The sequence below is a fragment of the Oncorhynchus kisutch genome, linkage group LG26 (assembly GCF_002021735.2).
Source record: "Oncorhynchus kisutch isolate 150728-3 linkage group LG26, Okis_V2, whole genome shotgun sequence".
NCBI classification, from domain to species: Eukaryota; Metazoa; Chordata; class Actinopteri; order Salmoniformes; family Salmonidae; genus Oncorhynchus; species Oncorhynchus kisutch.
Genome location: NC_034199.2, coordinates 8,944,284 through 8,968,917, shown reverse-complemented (window position 1 = coordinate 8,968,917; position 24,634 = coordinate 8,944,284). Strand labels below are relative to the sequence as shown.

At 43.3% G+C, this 24,634-nt stretch overlaps 1 protein-coding gene across 2 annotated transcripts in view; it reads left to right on the top strand.

The window, feature by feature from the left end:
* Nucleotides 1-9,647, top strand: part of traf3ip1 (TNF receptor-associated factor 3 interacting protein 1) — a 43,683-nt gene extending 34,036 nt beyond the window's left edge. For both annotated transcript variants that reach the window (XM_031806011.1, XM_020461752.2), the window contains 2 exons: nucleotides 9,057-9,280; nucleotides 9,436-9,647. In XM_031806011.1, coding sequence (XP_031661871.1) covers nucleotides 9,057-9,280; nucleotides 9,436-9,601 — 390 coding nt within the window. In that variant the 3' untranslated portion in view covers nucleotides 9,602-9,647. The remainder of the gene's footprint in view (nucleotides 1-9,056; nucleotides 9,281-9,435) is intronic.
* Nucleotides 9,648-24,634: the final 14,987 nt, after the last annotated feature.

Below are 24,634 nucleotides of genomic sequence, written 5' to 3'. Positions count from 1 at the left end.
GACTGAATTTCCCTTTTTCGAGGTGGGGGGTTAGGTAGCGCATAGCGTGGATCGTACGAGTAGACATGCATTCTATTCAGAATGCACAACCCCCCCCCCCCCCAGGGTTATCCTAATTGTAGCCTCATCGGTTTTTGGGATTCCAGGTTCATTGTTATAAGGCATCTAATGGGGGGCTGTGTGTTGCTGGGGCGCACTGCAGTCCCAATGAAAGGTATGTCTACTCGTACGGGCCAAACTTTGCGCTACCTAACCCCCCCATCGACATTGCTTGCCTTGTCAGCTGTATAAAGGACTATAATGGTTTCCTTCCTGACATGATAGGGTTGAGGGTCAGTGTAATAGAGACATTGCTCTCTTGTAATCACGGCAGAAAATGGAGGGTTAAAAAATGTAAATATTGAGCTTTCCCCGTCCCCTGGTGTGACAGGTCTGAAATTACAGTGGGCTGTGGATTCATTCTTAAACGCTGACGTTTATCAAACACCCTGATCAGGTATGATGTTATTACCCTAACTTTTAGGGAAATAGGAACTTCATAACTTCTCTAGACATGTTTTTTTTTTCCTTCTTCGTGAATCAGTTTGCTATTGTTATTGCCAATGCTTTTTCAGAACATGGCTGAACTGCTGTAAATCAAAGGGCTTTTGGAGCAGTTAAGGCGCTTGTGTTTTGCCATATCCCGCCACACAAAGTGCACCATAGAAGAATTTGCTGTATATTTATGGGGACGACCTTCCCCATGACCTTGCAGAACACTTGTATATTATTGTAGGGTACTTCTCGGAGGCCGTCTTTTTTATTTAGACAGACTCGGGCCCTCGTAGCAGCTGCGTTTTCATAAGATTGTTTTTGTACCCTCTCCCTTTTCTTACCCCATCAAATTAGCCTTGATGAAGGTTTGCAATGTATAAATAAACGTGGCACAAATGGATGGCTGTTGAGTGAGAGTCACGGAGGAGAAATGCCAGAATACTCTACAGAATCGTCAGGAAAATAAATAGACCTCTCCCCACCAGGCCTGTGTCTTCGTAAACATTCACCTTTTTTTTGGTGGAAACGTAAGGAAACGACCCGGCTGAATTCAATTAGCCATATTGCCCTTGTAAGTGCAGCATTTTGAGATTCCTGTGGAATGGGAAAAGGTTTCTGAGAAATACCTTTCTGAACCTCGGAGATTGGACTCCAATGCAGACTATGTCGTTGCAGGTGTTATTTTTCTCAAGTCGCTTTGATCACATCAAACCATTCCAGCCACATAACCTTAACTTATCAGCTTCAAGCTTTGTGACATAGCCTCCATAGTTTAACCAAGCCCTTTTCTCTGTCCGCAGTCTTTTCTAAGGGGAGGTGAGGTTCCCCTTTGTACTCCTGGGTCCAGGGCAGGGAGCTCAGTTGTGGCCCCTTAGGGGGCTACACACTGACCCTAGCATCCTGTAACCCCCCTTGCCCTTAACCTCACTCATCACCTCACTGACTCCTAGCTATTTTTATGATCTTGCTGGACATTTGGACGATGTCTTTTTTACCCGAAAAATAGGAAACCCCTGAACAACACTGGACTTATCGTCATGGTATAATACCTAGCTTTTTGGCCTCCACCGCTGACACCCTCTCTGGGGACACATTTCAATACCCTTGGAGGTGGTTGGGTCTCATACAGTGGTGTTGTGCTTTTTTTTAGGTACCTGAGCTCAATTTTCTCAAGGAAAGTTGGTACCGACATGTAGCCTATTGTATAATATCATTTTTTTAAATATACAGTACCAGTCAAAAGTTTGGACACCTACTCATTCAAGGGTTTTTCTTTATCTTTACAATTTTCTACATTATATAATATAATAGTTAAAACATCAAAACTATGAAATAACATATGGAATCATGTAGTAACCAAAACAATGTTAAATCAAAATATATTTTAGATTCTTCAAAGTAGCCATCCTTTGCCCTGATGACAGCTTTGCACACTCTTGGCATTCTCTCAACCAGATTCACCTGGAATGTTTTTCCAACAGTCTTGGAGTTCCCACATATGCTGAGCACTTGTTGGATGCTTTCCTTCAGTCTGCGGTCCAACTCCTCCCAAACCATCTCAATTGGGTTGAGGTCAGGTGATTAAGGAGGCAAGGTCATCTGATGCAGCACTCCATCACTCTCCTTCTTGGTCAAATAGTCCTTACACAGCCTGGAGGTGTGTTGGGTCATTGTCCTGTTAAAAAAAAAATGATAGTCACTCTGAGTGCAAACCAGATGAGATAGCGTATTGCTGCAGAATGCTGTGGTAGCCATGCTGGTTAAGTTGGTCTGCGATTCATTTAGAATTCAAGGCTATGTCACCAGCAAAGCACCCCCACACCATCACACCACCTCCTCCATGCTTCACAGTGGGTACTACACATGCGGAGATCATCCGTTCACCTCACCTCATCTCACGAAGACACAGTGGTTGGAACCAAAAATATCAAATTTGGACTCATCAGATCACAGGATAGATTTCCACCAGTTTAATGTCCATTGCTCGTGTTTCTTGACCAAAGCAAGTCTCTTCTTATTATTGGTGTCCTTTTAGTAGTGGTTTCTTTGCAGCAATTTGACCATGAAGGCTTGATTAATTGTCTTCTCTGAACAGTTGATGTTGATGTGTGTCTGGTACTTGAACTCTGAAGCATTTATTTGGGCTGTAATATCTGAGGCTCGTAACTCTAATGAACTTATCCTCTGCAGCAGAGGTAACTCTGGGTCTTCCTTTCCTGTGGCGGTCCTCATGAGAGCCAGTTTCATCATAGCGCTTGATGGTTGTTGTGACTGCACTTGAAGAAACCTTTTAAAGATCTTGAAAAACCCTTGAATGAGTAGATGTGTCAAATGTGGACGGTTCTTTTTTTTATATATAGAAGTGGGGATGAAGGAAATAAGACAAGACAAGGAAATCCTGTTGAGACTACATAGACCATGGTAGAAATCTGAGGAGACACACGTTTGCCTGACCACTGTCACTGGAAATGTTAATTTGTCATATAACCTAAGTATGTCATGCCGCTCGTTGTTACACTGTTGTTGTGTGCGGTTTATACATTTGTCGCCTGATAATTGAGGTTGATGAAGTGGCTTATTACATCATTATGAAAGCTGATACGTCGCTCTGAAACGGTCCAGCAGTGGCTAAATTAATGTTTCTTTAATTAATGACGCCCAAGAGGTTGGTCTCTAACCGGTTTCACGCATGCAACCCATTCTTCTTGTCAAAAGCTTTACTTTGAAGACTGTTATTCTCCCACCCCCTCTCACCAGCTCCTTATTACCACTTCATAAATCATGTGCTTTGCATGCATTTTCTCATTAACCAAATTAGGCATGAGAGGGTTTGGATGAATTCCACATTGTAGCTTAGCAGCCTGCACTGCAGCCAGGCCAGCAGGTCTGTGAGAAGTTTTGATCTGAAGCCCCGGCATGAGACTAGAGGCCCATCAAACCCAGTTTCCACAAGACGTAACAGTAAAACATTCTGGCACTTGCAAAGTTTCAGGTTTGGATTGATATACTCAGCAACACATTGTTTACAACATGAAACCAGAGGTGACTGAGTAGTTACTTTGCAAGATTGCAATGCATGACATATCCCTGACAACCCCTTACCTGTATGGATTGACTAGGGGCTCCTAGGAAAGAAACGATAGAAAGGGAATTGATGCGCAGCGGTCCAAGGTCTCTGCTGGGAGCCACCTGTTCCCAGGAAGGATCGCCGGCTCGGATCTCCGCGGCCAACAGGGCTGGATGAGCTAATAGGAAAACCTGCCCCCCCCTCCCCCAAATAAATATTGTTCTTGGGTCGGGGTGAAAAATAGAAAAAAGAGCGCACTGAGCCCAACTAGAGGCCCCTATAAAGGGCTGATTTATGCTCGCCTGGACAGAGTGCACCACGCAGAACAGGGACTAGTTTTTCTTTTTGTTCTGTTTTCCTGAATTTCCGAGGGGGTCAGGCTGTGCAAGAGGACAGTAAACAGAGCGTAGCCCGGCTGGGCTTCCGCGGTGCTGCACCACAGCCGGCGGGCCGAATGAGCCGTGGCGTGTTTGTGTAGCCGCCGTGTTCACGGGGCCGAGGGGAAAGCCACCCACATTGCGGACGACCATTAGACATTTCAATCCTTGCACACTTTGCAAACCACAGAGGGAGGGGGGAGACTAGGCGGCCTGTCAGGCATTTTTGCTGGTTTCCTAGAGCAAAGGCAGCAGAGTTGAAGTTTGAAGTGGTTTTTTGTATAGTTAAGTTCTATGTAGTTTAGTGTGTTTTTAAGCTGTAATTATTGAGTTAGCGTGTAATAGCGCTCAACATTTAAGTTTTGCTAACCTACCCGGCCTAACACCCAGTCTACATGACAGTTGGTCTGTTTTGAAGGGGAAGTTGTTGGGGAGTTTACACTGTCATGTAGCGGGAGTAGGATTTCTATGGCCCCGTAAAAGCAGGTGTTTCCATCTGGAGGCCAGAATGACACAAATTGGCCCAAGAGTTAAACTTGAAAGGGCGATAAGTGCAGTAGTTGTTACTGAATACTGTAGTAAAATAACTTCACTGCCACAGCCTGTTACTAAAATAAACAAGGGTTTAAGTCCACAGGAGTGCGGGTGGGTGCCGTCTAGTGTGTGTGTGTGTGTGTGTGCGTCTGCAGTCCCACACACACACACACACACACACTGACCTGCAGACCCAGCTGAGTAAACATCCCTGGCCTTCACTGTGCCAAGGGGAGCCCCTTCACTCTCCTCCCCTCCCAACTTGAAGCTGAGGGCTGTGGGGTGGCTGGGGCATAGCAGAGCAGGACCCCCCAACCACATGCTATACAGAGGAGGCCTTCAGCTAGTCCCCCCACATTAGCCAGCACAATTCAGCCACGCGTTTGATCCTTATATACACAGCCTAGGTTTGTATAATTCCTGCCTAGCATTCTTTTGCCTTGAAATCCTAAACCACTAAATGCAGCCCTGCGTCTGGCTCCGTTCATTTGATACTTTTTGCTGGCCAGGGTAGAATACCTTAAGGTTTATGTGATTCGGTCGAAGTAGCCTCTCTGGTAGAGAGGAGTGTGTGTATGCGTGCAGGTGTGCGGCAGAGAGGTAGAGAATTCATTATGGACATCCAAAACATATGAAGAGTTGCTTCGCAGACCATAATGTTATCCCTATGAATTGCCCTTCCTGGGACAATAAAGACTTGCTTAACTTTAAATTCTGGGAAACATCAAGCAGTAGCAGGGTTTTCTCTCATTCCACGGCCACCCTACGTACTTCAAAGTCCAAGATCATCACCATCAATCTTTGGTTCTCTCCGTCCCTCCAGCCATCCTTCCCCTCTCTCACAGATGTGAATTTTCCAGAATTATTCAGCAATTCCTGCTTATCGAAGACGTCTCCATTCACATATAATTGAAACTGACCTATCCCTAGCCTAAATCCAGATTATCCCATTTACAGGAATAATTTTATATTTAACTCATTTGTGGTCGTAGCTGGATTTATGCAATGGTCATGTAAACACCTTACTCTGCTTATCTTAATTCGCATGAGGTCAAATTAAAACACCTTTCACATTTTTAGGAAATGTAAACACATGAACCGGCGTTCCAGCGGTGTGTCTGATCTGCGCGTGTGCCAGCACCGGTAGCGCAAGCCTCTCTCTTTAGCGCGAGTGAAGTGAGTTCGGAACAACTCAAAATATAAATGCAACATGCAACAATTTCAAAGATTTTACTGAGTTACAGTTCATCTGAGGAAATCAGTCAATCGAAATACATTCATTAGGACCTAATCTATGGATTTCACATGACTGGGAGTACAGCTACAACAGTGGTAGGCCTGATCAACGACGAAACAGCCTATAGGGAAGAGGTCAGAGACCTGGCCAGGTGGTGCCAGAATAACAACCTATCCCTCAACGTAACCAAGACTAAGGAGATGATTGTGGACTACAAGAAAAGGAGCACCGAGCACGCCCCCATTCTCATCGATGAGGATGTAGTGGAGCAGGTTGAGAGCTTCAAGTTCCTTGGTGTCCACATCAACAACAAACTAGAATGGTCCAAACACACCAAGGCAGTTGTGAGAGGGCACGACAAAGCCTATTCCCCTTCAGGAAACTAAAAAGATTTGGCATGGGTCCTGAGATCCTCAAAAGGTTCTACAGCTGCAACATCGAGAGCATCCTGACCGGTTGCATCACTGCCTGGTACGGCAATTGCTCGGCCTCCGACTGCAAGGCACTACAGAGGGTAGTGTGTACGGCCCAGTACATCATTTGGGCAAAGCTGCCTGCCATCCAAGACCTCTACACCAGGCAGTGTCAGAGGAAGGCCCTAAAAATTGTCAAAGACCCCAGCCACCCCAGTCAGACTGTTCTCTCTACTACCGCATGGCAAGCGGTTCCGCTTGTCTAGGACAAAAAGGCTTCTCAACAGTTTTTACCCCCAAGCCATAAGACAACTTACTATTTGCATTGTGTGCCTCCCCCCAACCTCTCTTTTACACTGCTGCTACTCTCTGTGTATCATATATGAACAGTCACTTTAACTATACATTCATGTACATACTACCTCAATTGGCCCGACCAACCACTGCTCCCGCATATTGGCTACACTACTGCTACTCTCTGTTCATCATATATGCATAGTCACTTTAACCATACCTACATATACAGTGGGGCAAAAATAGTATTTAGTCAGCCACCAGTTCTCCCACTTAAAAAGATGAGAGGGCTGTAATTTTCATCATAGCCTTCAACTATGACAGCCAAAATGAGAAAAAAAATCCAGAAAGGATTGTAGGATTTTCAATGAATTTATTTGCAAATTATGGTGGAAAATAAGTATTTGGTCAATAACAAAAGTTTATCAATATACCCGTTGTTGTTTATCAATAAGTTATATACCCTTTGTTGGCAATGACAGAGGTCAAACGTTTTCTGTTAGTCTTCACAAAGTTTTTACACACTGTTGCTGGTATTTTGGCCCATTCCTCCATGCAGATCTCCTCTAGAGCAGTGATGTTTTGGGGCTGTTGCTGGGCAACACAGACTTTCAACTCCCTCCAAAGATTTTCTATGGGGTTGAGATCTGGAGACTGGCTAGGCCACTCCAGGACCTTGAAATGCTTCTTATGAAGCCACTCCTTCGTTGCCCGGGCGGTGTGTTTGGGATCATTGTCATGCTGAAAGACCCAGCCATGTTTCATCTTCAATGCCCTTGCTGGTAGAAGGAGGTTTTCACTCAATCTCACAATACATGGCCCCATTCATTCTTTCCTTTACACGGATCAGTCGTCCTGGTCCCTTTGCAGGAAAACAGCCCCAAAGCATGATGTTTCCACCCCCATACCTCACAGTAGGTATTGTGTTCTTTGGATGCAACTCAGCATTCTTTGTCCTCCAAACACGACGAGTTGAGTTCTATTTTGGTTTCATCTGACCATATGACATTCTCCCAATCTTCTTCTGGATCATCCAAATGCTCTCTAGCAAACTTCAGACGGGCCTGGACATGTACTGGCTTAAGCAGGGGGACACGTCTGGCACTGCAGGATTTGAGTCCCTGGCGGCGTAGTGTGTTACTGATGGTAGGCTTTGTTCCTGTGACTGTTTGAGGTTGTGGACAGGTCTTTTATACTGATAACAAGTTCAAACAGGTGCCATTAATACAGGTAACGAGGGGAGGACAGAGGAGCCTCTTAAAGAAGTTGTTACAGGTCTGTGAGAGCCAGAAATCTTGCTCGTTTGTAGGTGACCAAATACATATTTTCCACCATAATTTGCAAATTAATTAATAAAAAATCCTACAATGTGATTTTCTGGATTTTTTTTTTTCATTTTGTCTGTCATAGTTGAAGTGTACCTATGATGAAAATTACAGGCCTCTCTCATCTTTTTAAGTGGGAGAACTTGCACAATTGGTGGCTGACTAAATACTTTTTTGCCCCACTGTACATACTACCTCAATAAGCCTGACTAACCGGTGTCTGTATATAGCCTTGCTACTGTTCAAATGTCTTTTTACTGTTTTATTTCTTTTACTTACACACACATACCTCTTTTTTTCCGCACTATTGGTAAGTAAGCATTTCACTGTAAGGTCTACACCTGTTGTATTTGGCGCACGTGACAAATGAACTTTGATTTGATTGGATATGTATATGTTGGTCACAGATACCTTGAAAAAAAATGGGCCTCACAAGTGGCCTCAGGACCTCGTCACGGTATTTTTGTGCATTCAAATTGCCATCGACAAAATGCAATTGTATTTGTTGTCCATAGCTTATGACTGTCCCTACCATAACCCCACCTCAACCATGGGGCACTCGTTCACATCAGTAAACCACTCGCCCACGCTGACGCCATACACATGGTCTGCGGTTGCAAAGCCGGTTGTATGTACTACCAAATTTTCTAAAACGACATTGGAGGGGACTTGTGGTAGAAAAATGTACATTCAATTCTCTGGCAACAGCGCTGGTGGACATTCCTGCAGTCAGCATGCCAATTGCACGCTCCCTTATAACTTGAGACATCTGTGGCATTGTATTGTGTGACAAAACTGCACATTTTTAGAGTGGCCTTTTATTGTCCCCAGCACAAGGTGCACCTGAGTAATGATCATGCTGTTTAATCAGCTTCTTGACGTGCCACACCTGTCAGGCGGATTGATTATCTTGGTAAAGGAGAAATGCTCACTAACAGGGATGTAAACAAATGTGGTATTTTATTTCAGTTTATGAAACATGGGACAATTTTCTGCATTCATCAGAGTGCTATGAGGTAGCCTTATTTCAGACGTGTCCATGTAAACAGGATTATTGGGGAAATCGTTATTCTTCCAAAGCATGCAAACTTCTGAATCAAACTATTCTATTAAATTATCCACAATAATCACATTTATTGTGTGCATGTAACCGTACTCTATGTTGTAGTAAAAATCTCTCTTGGCTTCTCTCCTCCATCACTCAATCCATCCCTCCTTCTCTCCATCCATCTCCCCTATCTATCCATCCATCCTTCCCTTCATCACTCTCTCCAGACACAAAGCCTGGTGTCGGAGGCGGCCAGGAAGAAGGAGAGGGAGCTGGTGTCCAGGGAGATCGAACGGCTGCGCTCGTCCATCCAGACGGTGTGCCGCAGCGCCCTGCCCCTGGGCAAGATCATGGACTACATCCAGGAGGACATGGACGCCATGCAGAACGAGCTGCACACCTGGAGGAGGGAGAACAAGGAGCATGCACAGGCCCTGCTGCAGGAACAGAGGTTAGAGGGCAACACACACTTTACACACTAAAGCCTGGAGGGAGAACAAGGAAAACACACAGGCCCTGCTGCAGCAACAGATGTAGAAAACCCACAACCCATTCATACACACACACAGGACTGACATTACATTTTGTGGTGTGTGTCATTTCCAGAGTGACGGACAACGCCGTGGAGCCTCTGAAGGCCGAGCTAGCCGAGCTGGAGCAGCTGATCAAGGAGCAGCAGGACAAGATCTGCGCTGTGAAGTCCAACGTCCTGAAGAACGAGGATAAGATCCAGAAGATGGTGACCAGCATCAACTTCTCCTCGCGAACATGAGGGGGAGCCAAGGTCCAAATAAAGGGGTTCGCTCCCTTAATCAAAATAAGTGTTTGGCTGAGCCTGGGTTCTTACTTAGTCTGGTAACATCCGAAATGATAGAGGAGGCCTCAACTGCACTTTCATTCCTTGTCATCAATGTTCCCTCAAAACTTGCGCGTGTGTGTGGGCCCGCACTTCCTCCAGGACTGCAGTGCAGAAGAAATGCCATGCTGCGCAGAGACGCAAGAGATTGAACTTCACTGAGTTCAACCAATTAGTTTGCACTATATAGATCAATGTTTTTTCTGTGATTGAAACAACATTAAATCAGCCCCTTTTCAATGCAACAAACCAAAACAAATCTAACTTTGCAAGATTGAGTCTGTGATTTTGCTGTAGGCAGAGCCAGAGCGCAACGGAGTAGAATTCTATTGGCAGGGGTAGCCCACTAGCGGTCTTTCAATCACCCATGAGTTAATGCCTTTTCAGTTCAGATCAGAGCGCAGAGCGTGTGCACATTTGTTGATATTCTTTGCTAGTTAGCGAGTTGTTAGCCCAGTTATAGATAAGTATAGGTCAGCCATGGGTTGTTACTGCTTCCTACAAGAGCACAAAACATGTAGGATACATTTCAAGATGTCTGAAAAGCCAGTCAGGTGAAAAGTCTTAATTATGGGGTGGTATTGTATTTTGAGACGGGCTTGAATATGCAAATAAGCCAATATGCAGAGCGGTAGCCTACATTGTCTAATTCTCTGTATGGTAATAATAATTAGTTGTATTTTCTAAAGTGTTTCTTGCATCATGCAACACAATACAATGCCATTTACAATCATCTATTTGGCCCATGGCGTTAGAGACCAAGTAAAAAATTATAAATTAATACCAAGCCTTTTATAATGTTTATTTTATTTTTTAAATTTAAGTCTCATGCAATTTAGGCCTGCATTGAACACCACTTATAGGCTACTGTAGGCTATATCATTGAAATCAAAAGCTATTTCCATGTGAAAATGTTATGGGATTTAGGGTAGGCCTACGTTATTTTCCAATTCCACAATAGCCATTGGCTACTGTCAAACTGTAAGGGTACAGCCTCAGAGTTCATTGTAAACGTGCACCAGAAGTTGCACAAAATTCTCACAATGTTCAAGTTTCCGCTCACAAAAGCAAAAATTTGCTCAGTGCCCCCAAACAATGGAGGGAACCTTGGTTGTCATGTCATGATGAGAAAAAACGCCCCGCTTTTATCACCCCCTCTCTTTTCATGGTGCCTTTGTGGAACGTACACACACACACACACACACACACTAACTGACTGGTTATGGAGAGGGTTTGTATTCAACCCCCTAGGGAGAGAGACACACTTGTGTTAATTTGTTAGTGCTCCATCCACTTTATGGTGATTGACATACCTTTACATGCTTTTATTAGTTTCGCATTTTTCGACTTTACATACTGTATGCATAGAATAAGGCTTGACTTGATATACAGTACCAGTCAACTTTGGACACCTACTGTAGTGAAGACATCAAAAATATGAAATAGCACATATGGAATCATGTAGTAACCAGAAAAGTGTTTGCCGTGATGATAACTTGCACACTTTTGGCATTCTCTCACCCAGCTTCATGACGTAGTCACCTGGGATGCATTTAAATTAACAGGTGTGCCTTGTTTAAAAGTTACTTTGTGGAATTTCTTTCCTTGATGCTTTTGAGCCAATCAGTTGTGTTGTGACAAGGTAGGGGTGGTATACAGAAGATAGCCCTATTTGGTAAAATAACAAGTCCATATTATGGCAAGAACAGCTCAAATAAGCAGAGAGAAACGATAGTCCATCATTACATTAAGACATGAAGGTCAGCAAATCTGGAAAATTTCAAGATCTTTAAAAGTTTCTTTAAGTACAGTCTCAAAAACTATCAAGCCCTATGATGAAACTTGCTCTCATGAGGACCACCACAGGAAAGGAAGACACAGAGTTACCTCTGCTGCAGAGGATAAGTTCAGAACTGTTTCAGAGTTCAAGTACCAGGCACATCTCAACATTAACTGTTCAGAGAAGACTGCATGAATCAGGCCTTCTAATTTGACAGCCGTGTCTTTGTGAGACGCAGAGTAGGTAAACGGAAGATCTCTGCATGTGTGGTTCCCACCGTGATCCATGTAGGAGGAGGTGTGATAGTGTTTATTGGACTATTTGACCAAGAAGGAGAGTGATGGAGTGCTGCATCAGATGACCTCGCCTCCTTAATCACCTGACCTCAACCAAATTGAGCTGGTTTGGGAGGAGTTGGAGGAAACAAGTGCTCAGCATATGTGGGAACTCCTTCAAGACTGTGGGAAAAACATTCCAGTTGAAGCTAGTTGAGCTAGTTGAGAGAATGCAAAGACTGTACAAAGCTGTCAAGGCAATGGATGGCTACTTTGAAGAATCTCAAATATAAAATATATTTTGATTAGTTTGAACTTTTTTTGGGTTACTACAGGATTCCATATGTTATTTCATAGTTTTGATGTCTTCGCTATTCTACAATGTAGAAAAATAAAGAAAAGCCTTTGAATGAGTAGGTGTCCAAACTTTTGACTGGTACTGTATATATAAAAAAATCCACATCCAACCATGTACATTTTATACGCACGTGTAATTTTTAAATATGTCTGTCAATTAACAATTCTGCTGTTCTTCAAAGCCTATAAAAAGCAATCGATCTGAGGTGTGTTTTAACGGCTAGGCAGTCGCGAGTAGGAGAAGACATGGCAGGAGGAACAAAACATGTTCCTCCTGGCAACCACTAGCCATCGGCAAGACAGCACAACGAGCACGTGGGCGCCTAAGTTGAAAAATGTAGACACACACACAAAGAAATTTAGGAGCACAATGAAAAATATTTGAGATATTAAAGCTAGAATCCTTAATTTTTCTAGGCGTACTGGTGCTCCTAAATACAAATTCCAGGTTGCACAGCAAAACATTTTGGCTGACATTAGTTGTCAGTCATGTTTTTAGGATGACGATTTAAAATTCTGTAGATAATGTTCCCAAATTGCATGTGGAAACGTATTGCGCTGTTTGTGATTTGGGAGTTCAAAACTTGATCGTTCTTTCATCTGAATTGGTTTTCAGAAAAACGTATAACCAATCTAGTGAATATTACATGTTTTATGGAGTTTAATTTACATATTTTTAGAAATCTTTTTTAAAAATCTAAATGATTTGTAAAAATGAAACAATACTAAGGTGGTGAAATTGCCCTACAATATATACCACATGTACAATATAAACCACATGGTTAATAAATCTAGAAAAAAGTGGTCCACAGTTCAATTCCCGAACAACCCCACATTTTATAGTAACATGTTTATTTGTCCATGCTGAAAATAACTTTTTCGCCACACTTGTTTCACTTCCAAAGCAAACATGGTTACTTCAATTGGATAGAGATCCAAACTGTACACTTCTAACATTTACATAGTTAGTTATTTAACTTCTTACACAAGTGGAGACAAGTAATACTGTGTACAGATTTTAATCCATAATTTATTATAGCAGGATTATTAGCTAGTAGGGTCGGGCGGTATCCAGATTTTCTTATCCTCATGCCGAGATTTATAGTATTACCGGTTTAATACACAAGGGGTTACCAAAATAAGCAGAAAAAGCACATTGGGCGTCTACCAGAATGCTAACAAAATTTGCGCAAGTAATAGCTAATTTCCTTGGAGGCTGCTAGTTAAATATGCTAAGGAATGCAAATAAAAATTAACTAATTGCAAAGACAAACAATCCAGCTCATGAAGTTATACATGTATACAGTTGAAGTCGGAAGTTTACATACACCTTAGCCAAATTCATTTAAACTCGGTTTTTCACAATTCCTGACATTTAATCCTAGTAAAAATTCCCTGTTTTAGGTCAGTTAGGATCGCCACTTTATTTTATGAATGTGAAATGTCAGAATAATAGTAGAGAATGATTTATTTAAACTTTTATTTCTTTCATCACATTCCCAGTGGGTCAGAAGTTTACATGCATTCAATTAGTATTTGGTAGCATTGCCTTTAAATTGTTTAACTTGGGTCAAACGTTTTGGTAGCCTTCCACAAGCTTCCCACAATAAGTTGGGTGAATTTTGGCCCATTCCTCCTGCCAGACCTTGTGTAACTGAGTCAAGTTTGTAGGCCTCCTTGCTCGCACATGCTTTTTCAGTTCTGCCAACAAATTTTCTATAGGATTGAGGTCAGGGCTTTGTGATGGGCCCTCCAATACCTTGACTTTGTTGTCCTTAAGCCATTTTGCCACAACTTTGGAAGTATGCTTGGGGTCATTGTCCATTTGGAAGATCCATTTGTGTCTTGACATGTTTCTTCAAAATATCCACGTAATTTTCCACCTCATGATGCCATCTATTTTGTGAAGTGCACCAGTCCCTCCTGCAGCAAAGCACGCCCGCAACATGATGCTGCCACCCCGTGCTTCACAGTTGGGATAGTGTTCTTTGGCTTGCAAGCCTCTCCCTTTTCCCTCCAAACATAACAATTGTCATTTTGGCCAAACAGTTCTATTTTTGTTTCGTCAGACCTGAAGACATTTCTCCAAAAAGTACGATCTTTGTCCCCATGCGCAGTTGCAAACCATAGTCTGGCTTTTTTATGACGGTTTTGGAGCAGTGGCTTCTTCCTTGCTGAGCAGCCTTTCAGGTTATGTCGATATAGGACTTGTTTTACTGTGGGTATAGATACTTTTGATTTGCACTTTTCGAAACAAAGTACGTTCACCTCTAGGAGACAGAACACGTCTCCTTCCTGAGCGGTATGACGGCTGCGTGGTCCCATGGTGTTTATACTTGCGTACTATTGTTTGTACAGATAAACGTGGTACCTTCAGGCATTTGGAAATTGGTTCATCCTTGGAAGCATACTTGTGGAGGTCTACAAATTTTTTTCTGAGATCTTGGCTGATTTCTTTTGATTTTCCCATGAAATCAAGCAAAGAGGTACTGAGTTTGAAGGTAGGTCTTGAAATAATTTTCCAAGCAGTTTAAAGGCACAGTCAACTTAGTGTATGTAAACTTCTGACCCACTGGAATTGTGATACAGTGAAATAATCTGTCTGTAAACAATTGTTGAAAAAATGACTTGTCATGTACAAAGTAGATGTCCTAACTGACTTGCCAAAACTATAGTTTGTTAACAAGAAATTTGTGGAGTGGTTGAAAAACTAGTTTTAATGACTCCAACCTATGTAAACTTCCAACTTCAAGTGTGTGTGGGGGGGGGGGGGCTGTGTGTTTAAAAATGCGTATATATAAAAATTATTTGAAAAAACGTCATAAGTAGTTTAATCGATATTGAAAAAAACATCCCATGGCTATTTCCAAATACTCCGATATTGCCCAAGCCTATTAGCTAGCACATCAAGTGTACATGTTAACATTGGAATGCAAAAGAAGTAACACTTTAAAATAAGATGCTCTAAACCTGTGTAGTAACGCTGTAATGACTTAAGTAACAGCATCAGGGTATACTAACATAGTGCTTGAGCAATTGAATCTAAAATGTTACTCCAAATTCAAAAGGGACTCTCACATCTGAGCAATCTTCTTTGCAGGTTCATGGTAACAGTTGGACAAGAGGAGGGAAAAACCTCTCGTTCTCTCAAACCGAATCAGTGAACACGAAAGTTAATTCAGGAGAAACGACAGGGATTATCCAGTCGCAGTACATTTGAATGAACGTATGACATTTATACCTTTTTTTTGATTTTGTGGCATAGAGAAAGTTAAGATATCAGACAGGGGAGGTGGTATTAATAACACTGAGTAAAAGAGAATGTTTTTGGATTTTCACCCTCCAGACATTATTTCCTTAAGGTCTTAATGTTGTGAATTTGAATATGAATTATTTCAGATTACTCAGATTGTTTTTCTTGAAATGTACCCAATGATTTATCGAAACTTGCTCGGTAGGTCGATGTCCTCGTTGTTGTGGTTTTACAGACATGTTCAATACGGCTTATTTACACACTTTATTCTAATATTTAGGAAATGCATATTGTTATATTTGGTAGCACTTATTTGTTTTTCCTTCGCCTCCAACCCCTTTCGATGCGTGGAACGGATGTGGGTGGGGCTAGATTTACATAAGGGTACACATTTTCTTTTTTACTCACAAAAGCTCTGACGAAGACCGTGAGGCCGATACGTAAGCTTATTAAAGATCAGTGATACTATCAAGAGCAGTGTGCAATCTAAAGTATTACTAAAATAATATACTGTACAAGGAATTGTTTTTACTGAATGTCCTGTAAAGCAAGGGCCCATTTCTGAACTCTTATTTCTTTAAATTAGTTATTTCCATATATTTTTAAGATGTGACTGTTTACGCTAAACTATTTGTACCATTCCCACAGTTGCTCTTTTAACTGTATATTATGTCTATCATAGTTCACAAATTAGTATAATTTTGTAGTGAAGTGAAATAAATGGTACATTTAAATAAAATTACTTTGTCCTTTTGATTTAGTTTTTTAAAAGTAGTAACTTATTGCACAACAATAAGCAAGGAGAGTCTGGGATTGAGTTTGGTTTAGGGAATACTGACTCTTTGCTATCGTGAGGTAAACATTACAATGGCATCTTAATAACTGCTCTGGATATCTCACGTTGCATACTGAGCAGATGACAAACGACCAGAGTTTGTGTTTCTGACAGGTTCACCAAAAGTCCTCGTGGTGTCTGGCACGACCGAGTCACACTTGCAAGGAGACCCTCTCCTTTGAAGGCTGGCCCAACGTGACATAACTCAAAACATTTTTTTTAAAAATTAAAAAGCTCTGTATTTTAACATCAGCCGCTGGACTGTTTTTTTGGCAAGCCATAAAACAGCTGTGATGCACACAAAATAATTAAGAACCCCTAAAAACTCTTTAAGTGCGGTTTTGGTCATTTGGGATTAAGATTTTAGAAGCGCCTTTTTATAAAGGCAAGTGGACACCTGCTTAAAGTAAAGACTCTGGCCTTGGTCTGAAGTAGAATAGTTGAATTAGTGCAGGCTGTAGTATTGCACATGCAGCCACTACTCCCATTGTCCCTCTGCATTTGCCCTCCTCTCGTAGGACTCAAGAAAGAGGGTAAACTCTCCTGGAAGGCTGAAGTGACTTGTGCCGCGTGTAGGGTTTATATAATGGCTGTCTCTTCACCTTTAGAAAGGACAAGGTTCATCCAACTCAAGTGTTTGGACACTGAGCTTCAGAACGGCTTTCTTTGCTAATGAGCGACTTAATTTAGTGAGTGGGCCCCCACCCTTCAGTTATACACTTTACCACTTTACTCAAATCCATTATGTTAAATGGCATGAAAGAGTAGCTAGACACAAACAGCCATGATATAAAGCAAAGACTTTTGAAATGAAACAACATGTTTGACAGGTTCCTTTTCCCACTGTTGAGCAGCCTCGGTGTTTACAGAGCTGGGAGGTTCAGGGTCCCTACGGTCCAGTCTGCTCAGAGTGACACATTGCGCCGCCTGGCCTCCCCTGTTTATTTTTAGAGGCCGCCGTCCAGGGTTCAGCTGTCGTCAGGCAGCAATAAGCCATGCCTGCACACCACCTCCCCCGACGTGAAACCTTCAACAGCGGCACAGTCAAGACACCTACCAGAGTTAAACAGGGAGTTGAAATTCTGCCTCGAGTTAAGCCACCCGACTCACTCACACTCTCAACTCAGACTGACTGTTGGTCCTAGACCCTAGTCTATCTTCTTCCTTGTAACCCATGAAAGGAGCTTTATTCTCAGGCCGTAGTTGCTGAGTCTTACCGCTTTCAAATACTGTTCAAAAAAGGTTATTAATAGCCATGTCACTGGTCCACTGAGCCGTAAGTCAACTTGCATCAAAGAAAATAAAGACACCTTTTCATTTGTCTAGTGCATGTGTGTGGTCACTACATTACCAGTCAAAAGTTTGGACACACCCACTTTTCTACATTGTAGAATAATAGTGAAGACATCAAAACACACAAGGGATCATGTGGTAACCAAAAAGGTGTTAAACAAATCAAAATATGTTATTTTAGATTCTTCAAATTAGCCACCCTTTGCCTTGATGACAGCTTTGCCAAGAGTGTGCATTCTCTCAACCAGCTTCACCTGGAATGCTTTTCTAACAGTCTTGAAGGAGTTCCCACATATACTGAGCACTTGTTGGCTGCTTTCCCTTCACTCTGTGGTTTGAGATGAGTTGGACCATCTCAATTGAGTTGAGGTCGATGATTGTGGAGGCCAGGTCATCTGATGCAGCACTCCATCACTCTCTTTGGTCTAATAGTCCTTACACAGCCTGGAGGTGTGTTGTCAAGTGATAGTCCCAATAAGCACTGCAGAATGGTGTATCGCTGCAGAATGCTGTGGTAGCCATGCTGGCTAAATAAATCCCTGACATTGTCACCAGCAAAGCACAATCACACCACATCCTCTATGCTTCACGGTGGGAACCACACATGCGGAGATCATCCGTTCACCTACTCTAGGTCTCACAAAGACACGGCGGTTGGAACCAAAATCTTGAATTTGGACTCATCAGACCAAAGGACAGATTTCCACCGGTCTAATGTCCATTGCTTGTTTCTCTTGTCACAAGCAAGTCTCTTCTTATTATTGGTGTCCTTTAGTAGTGGTTTCTTTGCAGCAATTTGACCATGAATGCCTGATTCACGCAGTCTCCTCTGAACAGTTGATGTTGACATGTGTCTGTTACTTGAACTCTGTGAAGCATTTATTTGGGCTGCAATTGGAGGTGCAGTTAACACTAATTAACTAATCATCTGCAGCAGAGGTAACTCTTGGTCTTCCTTTACTGTGGGGGTCCTCATGAGAGCCAGTTTCATCATAGCGCTTGATGGTTTTTACGACTGCACTTGAAATTTTCAGAGTTCTTGAAATAATCCAGATTGACTTGCCTTCATGTCTTAAAGTAGTGACGGACTGTCGTTTCTCTTTGCTTATTTGAGCTGTTCTTGCCATAATATTACCAAATAGGGCTATCTTCTGTATACCACCCCTACCTTGTCAAAACACAATTGATTGTCTCAAACACATTAAGATGGAAAGAAATTCCACAAAATAACTTAACCATTGGACACACCTGCCAATTTAAATGCATTCCAGGTGACTACCTCATGAAGCTGGTTGAGAGAATACCAAGAGTGTGAAAAGCTGTCATCAAGGCAAAGGGTGGATACTTTTGAAGAATCTGAAATATAAAATAGATTTTGATTGAACACTTTTTTTTGCTTACTACATGATTCCATGTGTTTTTTTCATATTTGATGTCTTCGCTATTATTCTACAATGTAGAAAATAGTCAAAAAGAAAAAGAAAAATCCTAGAATGAGTAGATGTGTCCAAACTTTTGACTGGTACTGTACATTATTCATGATAATGATATTGATCAGTATTATACTCGAGGCTATATTTGAATATTTGAAATTGGTATACTGTGGAACCTACGACCTATTCAATTAAATGTCTGTTTTAACAACAACAACAAAAAGCTATGATTTGGGAATGAAACCTTCTGTCCCGTGAACTTGAGCCTTATCTCAGCAAGCAGACAAGTAACATAACTTGTTAAATCCATATTACGGTGATGACTACATTGGTGACACAGTGGCACCATAATATCTCCAAACTCAACTCCCACAAATTTCCAAAAGGCATTAGATTGGTGTAGGCATGGGCTAGATGGAGTTTCAACTCTATTTCTTATATCAGTCATTTCCTTTAAATCAGTGAAGGGAAGTGAACAAGGGCACAATTCGGGAGGAAGGAGTTTATTATTGGGATGCAACCTGTATCAGAATAGAGTACCACAGTATAAGTCATAATACCCATAAAACCTCCCGGTCAAATGGAAATGGTTCCAATAGTTTTTCCACCATTCATTTTTTCCCATAGGGGATTTTAGAAACACTTAAGGGCTGTGTTTCATGTAGGCTTTCCCTGGTGTAATGTTTTGATTACTGTGTAAATCTCTCTAGGACAAGGTGACTTTTATTAATATATTCACCTGTATTTATCCCACAAAATGAAATGCTAATTAGCTGCTAATGTGGCTATCATAAAGAACTACAAATGCCATGATGATGATCTGAACGAGACTGACGAATCGAGGCAAAGGTAATAATCTCTGGATTAACTAAATGTAGTAATGAATCAATTAGCTACATTTCTTTAAATTGACAATTCTGTGAACTGTCTTGCAAATTTTTAATTGACACTTTTTTGTACTTTTGCATGATGCCTACTTTGATGCGAATTTGCATTTTCGAGAGCAAATGGAACCGAATATATTGATAAGTCACCTTGTCCGAGAGAGATTTGCATGGTTATCCAAATGTCACGCCAGGGTAAGCCTACATGAAACACAGCCCTTATTTTAAATGTTTCTAAAATCCCCTATGGGAAAAATGAATGGTGGAAAAACTATTGGAACCATTTCCCTGTTTGACCGCTAGGTTTTATTGGTATTATGACAACTCCACTGTGTCACACCCTGATCTTTTTCACCTGTATTTGTGCTTGTCTCCACCCTCCTCCAGGTGTCACCCATCTTCCCCATTATCCCCAGTATATTTATACCTGTGTTCTATTTGTCTGTTGCCAGTTTGTTTTGTTCGTCAAGCCCACCAGTGGTTTCGCCTTGCTCCTGTTTTGTTCTAGTTCCTGTTTTCTAGTTTTTCCGGTTTTGACCATTCTACCTACCATGACCCTGAGCCTGCCGTTCTGTACATTCATTATTGACTCTGATCTGGATTACTGACCTCTGTCTGCCCTTGACCTGTCGTTTTGCCCGCCCCCTGTTCTAGTAATAAACTTTGTTACTTCGACACTGTCTGCATCTGGGTCTTCTCATGAAACGTGAAAGTACGAACTGGCCATGACTGACCCAGCAGACTCAGACCAGCTCCACAATGCTGTCTCTCCAAGGAGGCACCATTGGAAGAAACGAGGAGCTACTTCAATGTCTTAAATACATAATTTAAACATTCACAGTGTAGGTTGAAAAATGACTTCTCCCAAAGCTAATTGGAGACAGGTAACGGGGTTCAATCAATGAGATGGAATTGGTGATGGTTAGAGCTGCCCTGCCCTATAAAAAACACTCACAAAACTTGAGATTGGTATTCACAAGAAGCATTGTCTGATGTGAGTAATGCCTCCAACAAAAGAGATCTCAGAAGACCTAAGATTAAAAATTGTTTACTTGCATAAAGCTGGAAAGGGTTACAAAAGTACCTCTAAAAGTCTTGATGTTCATCAGTCCACGGTAAGACAAATATAAATGGAGAAAGTTCAGCACTGTTGCTACTCTTCCTAGGAGTGGCAGTCCTGCAAAGATGACAGCAAGAGCACAATGCAGAATGCTCAAAGAGGTTAAGAAGAATCCTAGAGCGCCAGCTAAAGACTTACAGAAATCTCTGGAACTTGCTAACATCTCTGTTGACGACCCTACAATACATAAAACACTAAACAAGAAAGGTGTTTATGGGAGAACACCACGGAAGAAGTCACTGCTGTCCAAAAAAAACATTGCTGCAAATCTGAAGTTCGCAAAAGAGCACCTGGATGTTCCACAGCGCTACTGGCAAAATATTATGTGGACAGATGAAACTAGAGTTGAGTTGTTTGGAAGGAACACACAATACTGTGTGGAGAAAAAGGGTACAGCACACCAACATCAAAACCTCATCCCAACTGTGTGGTGGAGCAAGCATCATGGTTTGGTGCTGCCTGGACAGCTTGTTATCATTGACAGAAAAATGAATTCCCAAGTTTATCAATACATTTTACAGGAGAATGTTAGGCTACCTGTTTGCCAATTGAAGCTCAGAAGTTGAGTGACGCAACAGGACAACAACCTAAAACACAGAAGTAAATCAACAACAGAATGGCTTCAACTGAAGAAAATACGCCTTCTGGAGTGGTCCATTGAGACGCTGTGGCATGAACTTAAGAGAGCGGTTCACAACAGACATCCCAAGAATACTGCTGAACTGAAACAGTTTTGTAAAGAGGAATGGTCCAAAATTCCTTCTAAACGTTGTGCAGGTCTGATCCGCAACTACAGAAAACATTTGGTTGAGGTTATTGCTGCCAAGTTATTAAATCCAAGCGTTCACCTACTTTTCCCACCCTGCACTGTGAATGTTTACACAGTGTGTTCAAAAAGACACAAAAACATATAATTGTTTGTGTTAATAGTTTAAGCAGACTGTTTGTCAATTGTTGAGACTAAGATGAAGATCAGATTTAAAAAAATTGACCAATTTATGCAGAAATCTAGGTAATTCCAAAGTGTTCACATACTTTTTCTTGCCACTGTAGGCTGTCCCCAGCCGAACAGCTATACAGGCTTCACACGAAGAGTTGCCTGTATTGCGGGACTACTGGTCATTTCGTCACCAATTGCCCACTAAAAGACCAGGCTCACCGGTAAGAGCGAGTACTCTAGTGGGCCATACGGAGAACTTCCCTTTCCCCTTACTCACACCCCTTTTCATGCCATCTTGCTGTGGGGGAACCAGTGAATCTCACTGGGTACTCATCGACTCTGGGGCCAATGAGAGCTTTATGTCTCTACCCTGGCGTCCGAGCTGGACATCCCCACTCAGCCCCTCTCCATTCCCATGGAAGTTAGCACTGGACGGGTGCTCTATTGGCCGGGTCACCCACAATACCACCCCATCAACCTCCGTGTGTCCGGGAACCACAGCGAGACGATCCAATTCCTGCTTATTAAGTCTCCTCAGGTTCCTGTGGTATTGGAATTCTCTTGGCTCCAGTGACACAATCCCGTTATTGACTGGTCTGCTGGTGCCATCATGGGCTGGATCCCGTTCTGCCACTCTTATTGCCTGTGGGATCGACCTTCTCTCAGGCACCACTCCGCCCCGGGGACAACTGTACTCTATCAGGTCCAGAAACCAAAGCTATGGAGACCTACATTGAGGACTCCCTAGCTGGAGTGTTCATCTGTTATTCTGCCTCCCCCGCTGGCGCAGGGTTCTTCTTTGTGGAGAAGGACAAAACTCTGCACCTGTGCATCGACTACCGGGGCCTCACGGTGAAGAACCGCTACCCCCTACCACTCATCTCCGCGGCCTTCGAGCCGCTCCAGGGGGGCACCGTGTTCTCCAAGCTGAACCTACGGAATGCCTACCGTCTGGTGCAGATACAGGAAGGGGACGAGTGGAAGACAACACAGCCAGCGGTCACAATGAGTATCCGGTCATGCCATTTGGTCTTACCAACGCCCCTGCTGTTGGTAAGCCTGTGTTCCAGGCTCTGGTGAATGATGTTCTCTGCAACATGTTGAACCGGTTCGTCTTCATCTACCTCGAAGACATCCTTGTTTTATCCCACTCCACCCAAGAACACGTGCTCTACATCTGACAGGTTCTCCATCCCCTCCTGGAGAACCAGCTTTTTGTGAAAGCAGAGAAGTGCGAATTCCATCGCTTCACCATCCCCTGCCTGGGTTATATTATCGCTGCAGGGAGTGTACAGATGGATCCCAGTGGTGGATTGGCCCCAGCCTTACATCCAAAGTGCAACTTCATTGTTTCTTGGTATTCGCCAACTTTTAGCGCCGCTTTATCCGGGGTTACAGCACCCTGGCTTTCCCCTTGTCTGCTCACGTGGTTCTGTTCACGTGGTCCCCAGCTGCTGACCGTGTGTTCCGGGATCTCAAACACCATTTCACCACAGCTCCCATCTTCGTTCATCCTACGATGTGGGGAATCATGAGCTTCACGCGGGGAAAATGGCGTTGGGGGAATGAAGGCACTGGCTGGAGGGGCGGAACAGTCGTTCATTGTTTGGACAGACTACAAGAACCTGGAATATCTCTGTACCGCAAAGCATCAATTCCAGGTAAGCTAGGTGGGCCCTGCTTTTCACCCGGTTCAAATTTTCCCTCTCATACCGACTGAGATCCAAGAATGTTAAGCGTGATGCGCTGTCACTCTGCTATATCCCCGCGGCTACACCCCCAGAACCCGAGACCCCCCATCTCACCTCGTGCCTGGCGATGGCCCTCAGCTGGGGAATAGGGAAGCAGGTTCCTGAGAAAAGCATTCCCAGTCGAACCCCAGTGGAACCCAGATAACCGCATGTTTGTTCCTGACGATGTCCGCTCCTCGGTCCTGGAGTCACTTCAAGCTTTCTGCAACACCGCTTTTGGTGGCCTACCATGGTTCCTGACATCTCCGCGTTCATCGCCGCATGCATGATCTGTGCGCAGAACAAGACTCCCTGGCAAGCTCCGGCTGGTCTCCTGCAACCTCTGCCTATCCATCACTGTCCCTGGTCCCACATATCCCTGGACTTTGTCACGGGTCTCCCCCCGCCTGATGGCAGCACCGCCATCCTGACCGTAGTGGACCGGTTTTCCAAAGCTGCCCACTTCATTCCTCTCCCCAAGCTACCCTCTGTCCAAAGAGACAGCCCAGCACACGGTGCAGCACGTCTTCCGGATCCATGTACTCCCAGTGGACATGCTCTCCGTCCGGGGTCCTCAGTTCTCGTCCCGGTTCTGGAAGGCGTTCTGCACACTCATTGTGTTGTCAGCCAGCCTGTCCTCCGGGTTCCACTCCCAGTCCAACGACCAGTCGGAGCGAGCCAACCAAAACCTGGAGACGACTCTTCGCTGCCTGGTCTCCGCCAACCCCACCACCTGGAGCGAGCAACTACTGTGGGTCGAATATGCCCGTAACACCCTTCCTTGCTCTGCCACGGGTCTCTCACCCTTTGAGTGTTCCCTGGGTAATCAGCCCCCACTCTTCCCGGAGCAAGAGCAAGAGGTCGGCGTACCCTTGGCCCAGATGTTTTTCCGCCATTGTCGTCGTACCTGGAATAGACCCCGATTGGTCGGCTCTTCTCAAGACCAGCTCCAGGTATAGGTGTCCACCCAAGATCTGCCCCTCCAGGTGGAATCCTGCAAGTAATACACTTTTGTTACTTCAACACTGTCTGCATCTGGGTCTTCTCCT